The following is a 15,047-nucleotide window of genomic DNA, read 5'->3' as shown; positions in this document are numbered from 1 at the left end:
TGGGATGATACAGTGTAATCCGTTAGGATCACAGCTTTCTATCATCTCATTTGGTGCATTTACATTTTTTTAATTGCCGCCGGTTCCACCCCCCCCCCCCCTGCGTCGCAATGCTTGCAGGGAAGGGAACCGGAAGACAAGTGCCGGCATCGCCCGAGCACACAGCGGCAGGACAGCGGGGGAGGACGGCGGGGGAGGACGGCAGGGGAGGACGGCGGGGGAGGACAGCGGGAGGACGGTGGGGGAGGACGGCGGAGGAGGACGGGGGGGAGGACAGCGGGAGGACGGCGGGGGGAGGACAGCGGGGGAGGACAGCGGGAGGACGGGGGGAGGACAGCGGGAGGACGGGGGGGGACAGTGGAGGAGGACGGCGTGGGGGGAGGACAGCGGGAGGACGGCGGGGGAGGGCGGCGGGGGAGGACGGCGGTGGGAGGACAGCGGGGGAGGACAGTGGCAGGACGGCGGGGGGAGGACGGCGGGAGGACAGCAGGGGAGGACGGCGGGGGGAGGACAGCGGGGGAGTGCGGCGGGGGAGGACAGCGGGGGAGGACAGCGGGGGAGGACAGCGGGAGGACGGCAGAGGAGGACGGCGTGGGGGGAGGACAACGGGAGGACGGCGGGGGGAGGACAGCGGGGGAGTACGGCGGGGAGATCGCAGGGGAAGGTGAGTTTTAAAATAAAGAACAACAGATTTCTATGCAAAATAATGTACTGCTTTTAGCACAGAAATTCTGACATAATCAGACTGCCAGGGAGGTTTTATTTTTTTTTTTGTATAATCAATTTTTATTGAAAAAAAATAAGAGTGCAATAACAATCAGCATAGCACAAACAATGGACAGGAACAGAACGGCTGTACAGAAACATGGTACAAGCATAAAGAAAAAAGTCATAGCATAAATTCGGCAATCCTTAACAATGCACAGCAGCGGAACCGAGAGCCCAGAGCCAGGTCAGGGTTGGCGCTAACCAGAGCAGACGGGAACGGGGCCCTCCCAGGCCTGGGCATTCGGCCCCAGTTGGCCTAACCCCATCCCCCAGGGGGGGGCAAGGGGAGAGAGAGCCCACGTCCATCAAGCAAATCCACACACCATTACCAACCCACCATAGCGGAGAGGACCCCCACTCAGAGCATCAGAGAAAGGAAAAAAAAGGAAGGAAACTCTGCCAGTCAGAAACAAGGGGGAAGAAGGGAAAAAGGTCAGAAGCAAAGGGGAGAGGGAAGGGGGGGTAGAGGGGGGAGGGAGCCCGTGCCCGGCTTCCAGAGCGCACACCACTTAGAAAGTGAGAAAGAAAGCTAAGCAGTAGGGACAACCGAGGCCTGCTGGACCCGCCGGCGGAAATCAGGATCAGCCAGCGCCAATAGGGCCACGTCCAGGCTGGAGGACACAGGGAATGAATCAGGGGCATAAAGACGCCACTCCGACCAGGCGGCATCAAATTGTTCCTTAGTACCCCTACAAGTCGCCATCCACTCCTCAGCCTTCATAATCTCCTTCACTTTGCGAAGCCAGTCAGCCTCACTAGGGACCCGGGAGGTCTTCCAGTGGATCGGGATGAGGCGTTTAGCCGCGTTGAGTAAATGCGTAAGAACACTTTGTTTGTATTTCGGGATGGGCACTGGGGGGGCATGCAAAAGAAAAAGTCCGGCAAATCTAGACCGGTGCCTGCCCGAACGTGCTGCCGCACCATATCCCAAAATGGGCGGATCAGGGGGCACGACCACCAAACGTGAAGGAGCGTCCCCCTCTGTCCTCTGCCCCGCCAGCAGCCAATCCGAAACACCAGGGCAAAAACTGGCCAAAGTAGCTGCGACCCAATACCACCTAGTAAGGAGCTTATAGTTATTCTCTTGCGTCTTAGAATCTACAGAACTAGAATGGGTCAGGCGGTATATTCTGTGAAGTTGGTCTGAAGAGAACTCCAGGTCCAAGTCCCTTTCCCACGCCCGGATGAAGTAAGGTTTAGAGGGAGGCCTGGCTGACTCCAACAACTTATACAAAAAGGAGATTAGATGTGGTTGGGGGTCGCAGGCCGCCCACAGACGTTCAAAGCCAGTGAGCTCGGCCCTGATCTGCGCCTGCTGACAAAGCGAGGCCACAAAATGGGTCAGCTGTCGGTGCCTCCAGAAATCAAAGGGAAAGCTGCCATAGCGAATCCGCAGTGTTTCCAAGGGGACCATCTGCCCATCAGGCCAGAAGCGAGCCAGACTGACCTCGCCGCCCCCGGCCCACGAGCCTAGAGACAACAGCCGCTCTCCTGGGGAGAACCATGGAAAACCCCCCCACCGGGGCCAGCGGAGAAGTGAAAGGGGCCAGAGCCAGAGCCCCATTCAACCTATCCCACACACGAAGTGAGTGGGTCGCCAGAGGGGACGCCCAGTGCGACAGTTCTCCGTGGGCACCCACGGGGCATACGCCAGGTTCCTGCCAGCCACCGTCTTCTCCAAGGAGACCCACATCTTGGAGGAGGTTTGAAACCGCCAGTCCAATAGGCGTTGGAGAGCCACAGCTCTATAGTATTGCAAAACGTTAGGCAGGCCAAGGCCCCCGTCACTTTTTGTCCTCTGCAACAAAGCAACAGCTATCCAAGGTCTCTTGCCCCCCCACACAAAGGCAATAAAGAGGCTCTTCAGTTCAGTAAAGAAGCGCCAGGGGAACGGCACAGGGAGCATCTGCAGGAGAAATAACACTCTGGGGAGAACGGCCATCTTAAGGATGTTAGTATGGCTGACCCACATAAAGGAGGACCTATTCCATGACTCAAGATCCGCACGGATCCGCCATAGCAGGGGACATAATTGTAAGCGTATAGGGAGTCCAGGGAGGGGGTGAGGTGGACACCCAAATATTTCATAGAGGACATTGTCCACGAAAAGGGGAAAGAGGGCCGCAGCGACGAAGCCATAGACGGGGGTATGGAGATGGGCAGGATCTCTGACTTAGAATAGTTGATTTGAAAATTGGACAGCTTACCATACTCCGAGAGTTCCGCCATCAGATTGGGCAGCGAGGTGACTGGTTCCGTTACGTGGAACAGGACGTCGTCCGCGTATGCGGAAAGCTTATGCTCCGTGGAACCCACAGTAACCCCCTCAATGTTCACGTTCGCCCGCACCCTGCGAAGCAGGGGCTCCAGGGTCAGAGCAAATTGTAAGGGCGACAGGGGGCAGCCCTGCTGCGTGCCATTTCGGATGGGGAACGGATCGGAGAGGCAGCCATTGACCCTAACCTGGGCCAAAGGGGACTGATACAAGGCAGAGATCCAGCCACCCGATCAAAAGCTTTCTCCGCGTTCGTCGACTGCAGCAAGTAGGGGGGCTGAGGGGACCGGGTGCGGACCCAATGAATGAGATGGAGGGCACGGACAGAGTTGTCCCTAGCTTCCCGTCCCATGACGAACACTGTTTGGTCTGGATGTACGATGTCGGGAATCAGGGACTTCATCCTGTTCGCCAGGATCTTAGCGAAGAGCTTCAGGTCCGTGTTCAAAAGTGAAATCGGGCGGTAATTTTGTGGCACAGTGTGGTCCCGGCCGTCCTTGGGGAGAACGGTGATATGCGCTAAGGACATGTCCTGGGGAAGGCGACCGCCCTCAGCCAGTTTGTTGAAAAAAGTGCACATGTGCGTTTGGAGATGGGGGAAAAATTTGACGTAATACGCTTTAGTGAAGCCGTCCGGGCCGGGAGCCTTCCCGTCCGGGAGGGACTTCACCGTGGCTAGCAACTCGTCAACCGTGATGGGGGCCAGGGAGGTTACACTAGCAGATTACACTTTCTAATGAAGGACTATTGCCCTCGTTCACATTGGAGCGATTTGACAGGTCCAATCGCATGGGTAGTCGTACCCAATTGCCAGCCATGGCAGTGTTCAAATCGATGAGCTGCCGGTGCTGCGCGGATTTGAAGAAGTAGTACATTTTAGCGATTTTAGTGCAACTTCAATAGACATCTGAGAATGAAGCAGCAAAGATGTCTTCGAAGTTGCACCCCAAGTCGCACTGAGATGCGGCTGTAAAATTGTGCGCTACCAGGTGATGTCACACAATTTCAAAGCCGCAGTCAATGTGAACGGGGGCTTCGACAGGAAGTTACAGGGGTGCACCAGAAATTCCGCTCCTCCCAAAACCACCTTCTTTTTAAAGGGAACCTGTCATGGGCAATCTGTGGCCTTGCCTTCTGAAGATGTTAATTCCCTGATTGAGATTCTTATGCTTCGGCTTTCAATGCCTTCTGAATATTTAACCTGGAACAAGTGTAGGGAGAAGGATTTGTATCTTTTCTCTGGCTTTCACTTGCAGCATGCTTCTTATGGGTCAGCGACTCGGAAGTATCCAAGCCAGGCAAAAGCAGAGGACTATTGGGTGTCCTTACAGGGTTCATTGGTGTTTCTGTATACCAATCACCATGTTCAATGCTGTGATGGTTTGCCTTTTCGTGCTCCTAGTATCTATGCATTTGTATCAGCTTCCTGTTTTTAATTGATTATTTAATAAAACATTATTAATTAATTTTTGTATTTTTGTATAACTACTTTGGTTGTATTGATTATCGTCCTACTATGTTATCTTTATACATTTATTGAAGGCCCTTAAAGTCCCGTCCAGAGGCACCTCCTGTTCTTGAATGTATAACTAACCTGGAACAAGTGTAGGGAGAAGGATTTGTATCTTTTCTCTGACTTTCACTTGCAGCATGCTTCTTATGGGTCCGTGACTCAGAAGTATCCAAGCCAGGCAAAAGCAGAGGGCTAGCATAGTCTACAAGAGCCTGACACTGATTGTGGCTGCAATGCTTTGCAGGCTACAATGCAAATAATTAATAAATGCACATTTTTTTCTTTATTTGATATGGGTGCATTTTTTATTATTATTATTATTTTTTTTTTTTTTTTAACAAATGGTGCATTATGCCTTTAAAGTAGCTGTAAAACCAGCCAGTAAAATCTCATATAAGCTTTAGCAGGTTATTCTCCTTTCAAAAGCCATTTTCAATAAATTTAAATCTTCAGCTTTCAATAAAATAGCCCCTGGTGATCCTGCCATGAAGATACTTTCCCAGGCACTTCCTGTTATAGGGTGACAACACTCTGTCCCTGTCTTCCAAGTGTGTTCCTGCGTTGTCACCAGGGAAGGACTGGGAAGGGGGGCAGGGTGGCAATTGCCCCCCGGGCCACTAAAAACTGGTAAAAAGGGCTGGATTAATGTAGGGGCCAGACACTGTATACAGCTGTCAGTCACCACTACACAATACTATATTTGCATAGCTGTAGCGGAGTGGTATGAGTGTGCAAAGTACGCTCCTAAATCCGGCCGGATCAATACTAACACAGTCACTTCCCTGTCAGGCAGAGTGATCTCTGCCTGACAGGAGCTTCCTAGGCCCCGCCTGGCGTAATGTCATGTATTTTTGTTAAACCTCCTTTGTTGCTATTAACCTTAAATTATGTTACCACATTGCATTGCCTTATGTGTCTTGCTTTATAACATCAATATCCGTTATAAAACCAGGTTGGCATGGATGGTGAGCTAATTCGATGGTTCAATGGACCACTTGACTGGACTTGCCCCCCTGGGTGTCACCCTGTAACACGGGCTTATAATGGAGACTACAAGTGGTTATTTCGACAGGCATGGTCTGCTCTTGTCGCCATCAGGAAACCCATCTTGATAAATGCCATGCAGCCATCGCTGAAGTGCATAATTAAAACATTATGAAAACAAAGATACACAGAGCTTTATCAAACGAAATGTTCAAATATGGTTTGCAACTACTTTAACTACCTTCCACCCGTGCTATAGCCAAAAGACGGCTTCCAATGCCGGGAGGGCGTCCATGGTCGTCCTTTCGTGATTGCGCTGCCCGCGCACCCCCTTTGGACTTCGGCTCATCACAGATCCGGGTAAAGAACCAAGCACAGCTGCCCTTTACCATGTGATCAGCTGTCAGCCAATGACAGCTTATCACAGGATATAAACACAAGCCGGTTATTGGCTTTGCTCTCCTCACGCCGTCCATGAGGAGAGAAGAAGAAAGCTGATAACTGGCTTCTGTTATCGGTCCCACCAGTGCCCACCAGTGCCACCTATCAGTGCCTAATCATCATTAGTGTCACCTATCAGTGCCCATTCATGCTGCCTATCAGTGCCATCTTTCAGTGCCCTTCAATGCCAGCTATCAGTGCAGCCTCATCAGTGCCTCCTCATCAGTGCAACCTCATTCTCCTCATCAGTGCCCATTAGTGCAGCCTTATCAGTGCCCATCAGTGCTGCCTTATCAGTGCCCATCAGTGCTGCCTATCAGTGCCATCTTTCAGTGCCCTTTAATGCCAGCTATCAGTGCAGCCTCATCAGTGCCTCCTCATCAGTGCAACCTCATCCTCCTCATCAGTGCCCATCAGTGCTGCCTATCAGTGCCATCTTTCAGTGCCCTTCAATGCCAGCTATCAGTGCAGCCTCATCAGTACCTCCTCATCAGTGCAACCTCATCAGTGCCTCCTCATCAGTGCCTCCTCATCAGTGCAACCTCATCCTCCTCATCAGTGCCCATCAGTGCAGCCTTATCAGTGCCCATCAGTGTTGCCTATCAGTGCCATCTTTCAGTGCCCTTCAATGCCAGCTATCAGTGCAGCCTCATCAGTGCCTCCTCATCAGTGCAACCTCATCCTCCTCATCAGTGCTCATCAATGCAGCCTTATCAGTGCCCATCAGTGCTGCCTATCAGTGCCATCTTTCAGTGCCCTTCAATGCCAGCTATCAGTGCAGCCTCATCAGTACCTCCTCATCAGTGCAACCTCATCAGCGCACATCAGTGAAGGAGAAAAATTACCTGTTTGCAAAATTTTATAACAAATTTTGAAAAATTATTTTTTTTTTTGGTCTTTTTTTGTTTGTTTAGCAAAAAATAAAAACCCAGCGGTGAATAAATACCACCAAATGTAATTCGCTATTTGTGAAAATAAACGATCAAACATTTTTTTGGGTAAAGTGTTGCATGATGGTGCAATTGGCATTCAAATTGTAACAGCACTAAAAGCTGAAAATTGGCCTGGGCAGGAAGGGGGTAAAAGTGCCCAGTAGGCAAGTGGTTAAACATAAGTTTGGCAAGCTGGACTTATCTGTGACAATTCTTTAATATTAACCACAGTGTAATGGACATCTCCAGTTTAGAAGTCCTTATGTAATCACCTGCACATTCAGCCACTCTGTGGTGCAGAAGGGCATCACAGGGTTAAGACTCTGGGCCCTAATTGGAGCTGATTGGAAAGTGCAGATTGCTGTGCCTGGTGGGCCCTACAATAGGCAGGAAGGGGCAAAGGCTCAGGTTTGGTGGAAGCCTCATGATTGGCCTCTGATGTACTGTAGAGCTATTTTCTGGCTTTTGGAAGTTTGGTTGAGACCCTTGAAGGGGATACATGAGCAATGACTGATAGAGGCTCCTCAGAGCCTCAGCACAAAGTGACGCTGAAAGAGATTCTGAAGAATTCAGGACAAGCCATCACAGAGGAGCAGGCCTGGGCTCTGTTTTACCAATGTAGTTATAAATGCCAACAGATCGGGAAGGTTTCTGGGGCGCTGCCAGTGCTGCGTGGAGTGGAGAGCATCTTTATTCACCAGGATGGAGCCGTCTCTTTTGCTCAGTCTGCTGGTAAGTGATATGTAAGCTGTGATCTCCAGATAAGTGTTCTGTTGACATTTGGACTTTAAGAGCCCATTCACATTGAGGCGACACGACTTCAGCGGGCGACCTGTGAAGTCGCGTGCACCGCGACTTCGGCGCGACTTGCAGAGACTTCACATAATTGAAGTCTATGCAAGTCGCTCTGAGGTCGCCCCAAAGTAGTACAGGACCCTTTTTCTTAGTCGGAGCGACTTGTCTCTCCTATTAGAACGGGTCCTGTACTAAATGGCCCGCGACCGACCGCGACTTGTCAGGCTGACAAGTCGCCTGACAAGTCGCGCTAATGTGAATGGGCTCTTAGTGCATCAAAGTTTGTGGTTTAATTAGATTTTGTTTGACTTGGCATACTGTAACTTTTTTAGTTTTTTGTTTTTGTATTAGCCTGCTCAGGGCTTTTTCTCCGAGAATAGGTGCAGGTACTCCCCTATTCTGAGTCACCCCTTGTCTCCACTCCCTACCCACCTCCGAGCGTTGTCCTTTGGTTCCACCCTCTGCCCACCTCTCAGTACCCCCCTTTTAGAGAATACAGAACCAAGTATCATGTTGTGGTTCTAGGTAATTTGTATGGAATTTGTTAATAACTAGAAAAGCAGTAAAATGGATCCCGTGGAATCAGCAACCATAGACCCCCCCCTCCAACAATAGATCCCCCCAGCAGCAATAAATCTTCCCCTGCAACAATAGAAAAAAACAGTAAAATAGATCCCCTGCAATAAGCAACAATAGACTTCCAACAACACTAGCCCCCCCAGCAACAATAAATCCTCCCCTGCAACAACCCCCCCAATAAATCCTACCCTGCAAAAGTAGCCCCCCCAACACTAGCCCCCCAGCAACAATAAATCCTCCCCTGCAACAATCCCCCTCCAATAAATCCTACCCTGCAAAAGTAGCCCCCCCCAACACTAGCCCCCCAGCAGCAATAAATCTTCCCCTGCAACAATAGAAAAAAACAGTAAAATGGATCCCCTGCAATAAGCAACAATAGACTTCCAACAACACTAGCCGCCCAGCAACAATAAATCATCCACTGCAACAATCCCCCCCCCCCCCAATAAATCCTACTCTGCAACAGTAGGTCCCCCCCCAACACTAGCCCCCCAGCAACAATAAATCCTCCCCTGCAACAACCCCCCCAATAAATCCTATCATGCAACAGTAGCCCCCCCCCCCACCAATAGCCCCCCAGCAAACAATAGTTCCCCCAAGCAACAATAAATCCTCCACTGCAAAAAAGTCCCATCCACAACAAAATGCCCACCAGCAACAATAGATTCACCCCTGCAGCAATAGATCCCCCAGCAGCCAGCATCAATAGGCCCTTCAGCTCACCCCACTGGCCCCAGCACCCCTTTGCCATTGCATACATTCAGACTGGAGGTGCCGGAACTGCGTTCCCCCGCGTTCCCGCTGAAAAAAAGCCCTGAGCCTGCTATAGTCTCCTTCAGTTGACCAGTGGTCTGCCTATCTGATCTAACCGCCAATGGCCAACTGAAAGATGGGCCCAGGACAAAGAATAAAGGCAACGATGTATAGGGCCTACATGACCAGGCTAATCAGGAAGTTACGTGCCCAGAGGTTAACTGTCCTATGTTTGAAGGGGACCGTTATCCTGGTGTGGTCTAGAGGGGGCTTGAGGTTTGGTCTGAGAGAAAGTTCAAGATTCTCACATGGTGAGTCCCTCCCACCCACCTTAGTGTGCATATTTGTCTGAGTTTCTGGGAGTCACAGCTTTAGGTAAGTGTTTTGGGGGCATTAAAGGGATTCAAATTAGAAAATGACTGGGGACCCATCTTTGGTATATTCTCCATTTCATTGAGGGTAACTGGTAGTGACCTGGGAATTTAGGGTCATAGGATGCATCTACAGCTTGTCTTGAGGTTGTCCTTGAAGTGGATTGTTGCTGCTGGGGGCCTAATATATTCAAGAAATTATGCCGATACATAAAATTAGGTTTGTTGTCCCTTCAAAGACTTGCAACCCTTAGAGCCGGTTCACACTACTCCGACTTGGGACACGACTTGTGTGCCCTCAAGTCGCCCCAGGTCTCGTCGTCACAAATTCAATGTAAATGAATGAAAGCCGTCTTAAAGCGGTTGTAAACCCTAGAAACAAAAAAAAACAAAAAAAAAAAAACCTGCAAGACAAAGGCATAATGGGCTAGTATGCATCGCATACTAGCCCATTATGTGTAACTTACCTTAGAACGAAGCCCCGACACGGACCCCCGGACATCGCTGCGGGCGCTGCCATGATCCCTCGCCGTCTCTTCCGGGTTCGGTGGCTCCGGCGCGGTGATTGGCCGGAAGAGACGGCTCCAGCGCGATTGGCCGGAGCCGCGATGACGTCACTCCCGCGCATGCGCGCGGGAGTGATTTTTCCGGCAAGCTCCCGGCAAGATAATTGAAGGTCCCCCCGGACCTTCAGAGCGCATGCGCCGCTCGCGGCTGCATGCACTGTAAATATCTCCTAAACCATGCCGGTTTAGGAGATATTATTTGTACCTACAGGTAAGCCTCATTATAGGCTTACCTGTAGGTAAAAGTGTCAAAAAGCGGGATACTACCGCTTTAATATGCACTACTGAAGTCGCACCGACGTCAGAAAAGGTTCCTGTACTACAAGGCGACCTCTATCCAACTTGTGCACATAGACTTCAATGGGAGTCGCTCCTAAGTGGATCCTTATCTATTTTCAAGCGACTTGTTATCAGACTTTCCAGGAAGAAGTCTCTTCCAAGTCTCTTCCAAGTCTCTTCCAAGTCTCTTCCAAGTCTCTTCCAAGTCTCTTCCAAGTCTCTTCCAAGTCTCTTCCAAGTCTCTTCCAAGTCTCTTCCAAGTCTCTTCCAAGTCTCTTCCAAGTCTCTTCCAAGTCTCTTCCAAGTCTCTTCCAAGTCTCTTCCAAGTCTCTTCCAAGTCTCTTCCAAGTCTCTTCCAAGTCTCTTCCAAGTCTCTTCCAAGTCTCTTCCAAGTCTCTTCCAAGTCTCGCTAAAAAGTCGCTCCTTCATGGGGCAACTTTCTCGTCGCGGTAGTGTGAACCGGCTCTTAAAGGAGTATTGCCAAAGCTCTTTTGGCTATACTTCTTCTCTGGGTCACAGGAGTGCACTTAGTTCTTTACACCTGTGACTGCGATTCAGCTGACAGGCTAAAGTCCTCTGTTGGCTGACGTCCCAGAGCTGGTCCAGGCTCTGCAGGGATCCCGACAATGTCAGGATCCACCCAGATGATTAGCAGCTGGCTCAGCCTCTGCACCGCTGAGAGCCTGAGCCAGCTTCTCCCAACTCCTGCATAGTCTGGTGCTCCATTGAGCCCTGGAGGAACAGAGCAGTGACTGACGGTTAACACTCTTCACTGAGTGATAAGCAGTCTTTGATCCTTCAGTTCTCAGCCTTAGAGGTGGCGGGGGGGACAGGTGCACCATCAAACTGATGCTGCATCCACTTAGGTGGGTATGATTGTTGTTTTTTAAATCCACACTTCCCTTTTATTAGAGTTGCTTGGTGTTCATTTTTTAATAAAGGGCTGCTATGGGCATTTAACACAAGTTAACCACTTAAGCCCCGGAAGATTTTACCCCCATTCCGACCAGGGGGTATTTTGCGATTCGGCACTGCGTGAATTTAACGCACAATTGCGCGGTCGTGCAACGCTGTACCTAAACGAATTTGACGTCCTTTTTTTCCCACAAACAGAGCTTTCTTTTGGTGGTATTTGATCACCTGTGCGATTTTTTGATCACGCGCTATAAACAAAAAAAGAGCGTCAATTTTGCAAAAATAACAATATTTTTCACATTTTTTTATATGAAATTCCCCCAAAAAAAAATGTAAAAATCAAAATTTTTAAAAATTTTCGGCCAATTTGTTTTATGCTACCTATGTTTGGTAAAAAAAAATCGCAAAAAGCGTATTTTGATTGGTTTGCGCAAAAGTTATCGCGTTTACTAACAAAGGGAAAGATTTTTGTCATTTTTGTTGTTTTTTTTTTTAACGCGTAATGGCGGCGATCTGCGATTTTTTTTTTGCGGTACTGCGACATTGCGGCGGACAGATCGGACCCTTGACTGACATTTTTGACACTTTTGGGGTTACCAGTGACATTTCTACAGTAATCAGTGCTATACATATGCACTGTTACTGTAAAAATACACTGGTAGTGAAGGGGTTAACTTTATTTGGAAGGGAGGGGCTGTGTGTGTCCCTAGGGGCGTGGTTTCTACTGTGATTGGCTGTGGCTCTAGCTGTAAGGACACTGATCAACGGATCTACATACCAGATCCGTTTTATCAGTGTCTTTGCAGCGAGGAGAATGACAGGCAGTTTGTTTACACAGGCTGCCTGACATTCTCCCTCTCCCCCACCGATCGCCGAGTGACCGGCGGACATCGGGTCCGCTGGTCACACGCGTGGGGGGGTCCGTGACCACGCGGGAGCGGGAGCGCGCCCCCGGGGGCGCGCGCTCGCTCCCTAGACCCTCACAAGCAAGCAACGTAGCCCTACGTTAGTTTGCCTGTGAGGGGCTGACCGCCGACGTAGATAGTCGTGCGGCGGTCGACAAGTGGTTAATGTCTGAGCTGGTTATTTACTGGAAACTTTTGAAGAGGTTTGGGTTTGCCAGGGAGGGTAATGGGCGGTTTGGTCCTACCCTAGTCATGTGTGCAAGGTAGACTGACAATGTCATTGAAAGGCAACAGGAAATGCTGTCATTGGCAGGGTCTATTAATAACAAACTAAATTATATTAAATTCACTAAGACTTAAAGAAAACTAAAATGTGAGGTATGATACCCAGGGCTTTTTCCCTCAGAGTAGGTGCAGGAACTCCCTCTTCTGAGTTGCCCCTTGTCCCTGCCCCATACCCACCCCCAAGCACATCCCTTGGTCCCACCTCCCAGTACCGCCCCTTTTAGAGACCACAGAACCAAGTATCACTCTGTGGTGCTAAGTAATTTGTATTGAACTTGTTAATTATAACAAGAAAAGCAGCAAAAGAGATGCCCTGCAGCCAGCAACAATGGACCCCCCAGAAACAAGAGATCACCCACACAGCAATGCCCCCCCCACAACAAAATACCACCCCCAGCAACAATAGATCCACCCCAGCGACAATAGACTTCCAGCAGCAACATTAGATTCTCCAGCAGCCAGCAACAATAGACCTCTCTCAACAATAGATCCCTCCTAGCTCCCCAGAAATTTAAGATCCCTCCCAGAAACAATAGCTCCTCCTCCACAGGGCTTATTTTTCTCAGAGAATAGGTGCTGGAACTCCCCACTTCTGAGTCACCCATCGTCTCCACCCACTACCCACCTCCGAGCACCGCCCCTTGGTTCCACCCACTACCCACCTCCAAGCACCGTCCCTTGGTTCCACCCACTACCCACCTCCAAGCACCGTCCCTTGGTTTCACCCCCTACCCACTTCCGAGCACCATCCCTTGGTTCATCCCCTACCCACTTCCGAGCACCATCCCTTGGTTCCGCCCCTACCCACTTCCGAGCACCATCCCTTGGTTCAACCCCCTACCTACCTCCAAGCACCATCCCTTGGTTACACTCCCTACCCACCTCCCAGCACCGTCCCTTGGTTCCACCTCCTACCAACTGTACCTCCCAGCACCAGCTAATTTAGAGAATACAGAACCAAGTATCATTTTGTTGTGCTAAGTATTTTGTATAGGATTCGATAATGGTAACAAAAAAAGCAGTAAAATAGATCCCCTGGAATCAGCAAAAATAGACCTCCCCCCCCCCCCCCCCAACAAAAGATCCCCCAGCAACAATCAATCCTCCACTGCAACAATAACCCCGCCCACAACAAAATGCCCTCCAGCAACAATAGATTTGCCCCAGCAACAATAGATCCCCCAGCAGCCAGCATCAATAGGCCCTTCAGCTCACCCCACTGACCCCAGCACCCCTTTGCCATTGCATACATTCAGGAGGTTCCGGAACTGTGTTCCCGCTGAAAAAAAGCCCTGCTCCTCCAGCAAAAATAGACCCTCATACAAAAATAGATCCCCCAGCGGCCATCATCAATAGACCTTCCAGCACACCCCAGCATCCCTTGCACTTAAATGCATTCAGTGTTGGAGGTGCCGGAACTGCGTTCCCCCGCGTTCCCCCTGAAAAAAGCCCTGATGATACCAAAGATGTTGGGTTTATCTGGATTACTGCTGTATTTGGTGGAAACCACCAGTTTTTAGGAAGGCATCAGTGTAGAGCTGAATTGTTTGGGCATTGAAAACCTGTAGCTTGCCAACATCCGTCACTCAGAAGTTTTAGTATCCTTTCATCAAGCAGTACTATGGCTTCTCTGGCCAGCAGTAGTGTTTGAGACCATGTTCTAGTTATTTGAACGGTGGTACATGTGTGCATGGAACGTGAACAGGTCTAAATCCAGAGTGCGATACCTCTGTGTGTTTTTTTTTTTTTTTCCTAAATTGGCGCCACAGCCCCTTTACCCCATAGTATGTAGGCACGATAACTTTCACATAAACCAATCAATATACACTTGGGATTTTTTTAGCAGACTGAGCAGAATAATTTTGGCCAAATTATATATTTTTTATTGGAATTTTTTTTTTGTTCCAAAATATTTTTATTGAATAAGATGTTAATCATACAGCTAGATAAAATTAGTATTTTATTGAAATTTTGTAGCAGAAAGTACGTTTATTTTTTTTTTATAAATTTCGGTCTTTTTTTTTTTTTTTCACTTATTGTTGACCAAATACCACCAAAAAAAGCTGTGTGAAAAATATATAAATTGTTTGGGTACAGTGCAATATGACTGCACAATTACCAGTTTAAGCAGTGCAGTGTTGAATAGCAAAAAATTGCCTGGTCAGGAAGGGGGATAAATCTTCAGCCTAGGATGTTGTCTTGTTCAGTATTTTCCAGAGTATTTTAAATGGTTGTGCATGTTTTGCTTTAGGCTTAATGCTGTTAATCTGTTTTATTGAAGGTAATCTGTAATGTAACATGCTCTTCTAACAATGTGTTCTGTGCCTTCTAGGTAAGGTGGGCGCAAGTCAATCAGAAGAAAAGGTAACCATCAGCTTTGTTCTCGCCATACCTTCCAAACACATTTATGAGGGTGGTAAAACATGCATTCTAGTATAAGGTAGCGTCAGGGCTGGCCCAAGATATTGTGCTGCCTGGGTCCTAGAATGAAATGCTGCCCCCCCCCCCCCCCCTCCAAAAAAAAAAAATCAGGCCCACCAAAAGGCCCCACATCCATTGTATATAAAATCTTGAAAATATTAGTGTCATCTTCCATAACTCACCACCAAACTCCCACTGTCTTGTCCTCCTGTCACCCCTGTCACTCCTGTCTGCCACACCTACCGCCCTAGAAGATCCAGCCTGC

The 15,047-nt window shown here is 49.2% G+C and overlaps 1 protein-coding gene across 1 annotated transcript in view; it reads left to right on the top strand.

Moving 5' to 3' along the window:
* Nucleotides 1-7,419: 7,419 nt before the first annotated feature.
* Nucleotides 7,420-15,047, top strand: part of LOC309567497 (protein spire homolog 1-like) — a gene marked incomplete at both ends in the record, with an annotated part of 62,195 nt that continues 54,567 nt past the window's right edge. Inside the window, 2 exons of the mRNA XM_082272884.1 lie at nucleotides 7,420-7,645; nucleotides 14,694-14,725. Coding sequence (XP_082129010.1) covers nucleotides 7,420-7,645; nucleotides 14,694-14,725 — 258 coding nt within the window. The remainder of the gene's footprint in view (nucleotides 7,646-14,693; nucleotides 14,726-15,047) is intronic.

This window comes from Pelophylax lessonae (assembly GCF_965119305.1).
Source record: "Pelophylax lessonae genome assembly, chromosome: 11".
Taxonomy (NCBI): Eukaryota; Metazoa; Chordata; class Amphibia; order Anura; family Ranidae; genus Pelophylax; species Pelophylax lessonae.
The sequence above is the reverse complement of the archived record's forward strand: the minus strand, read 5'-3'. Positions and strand labels throughout refer to the sequence as shown.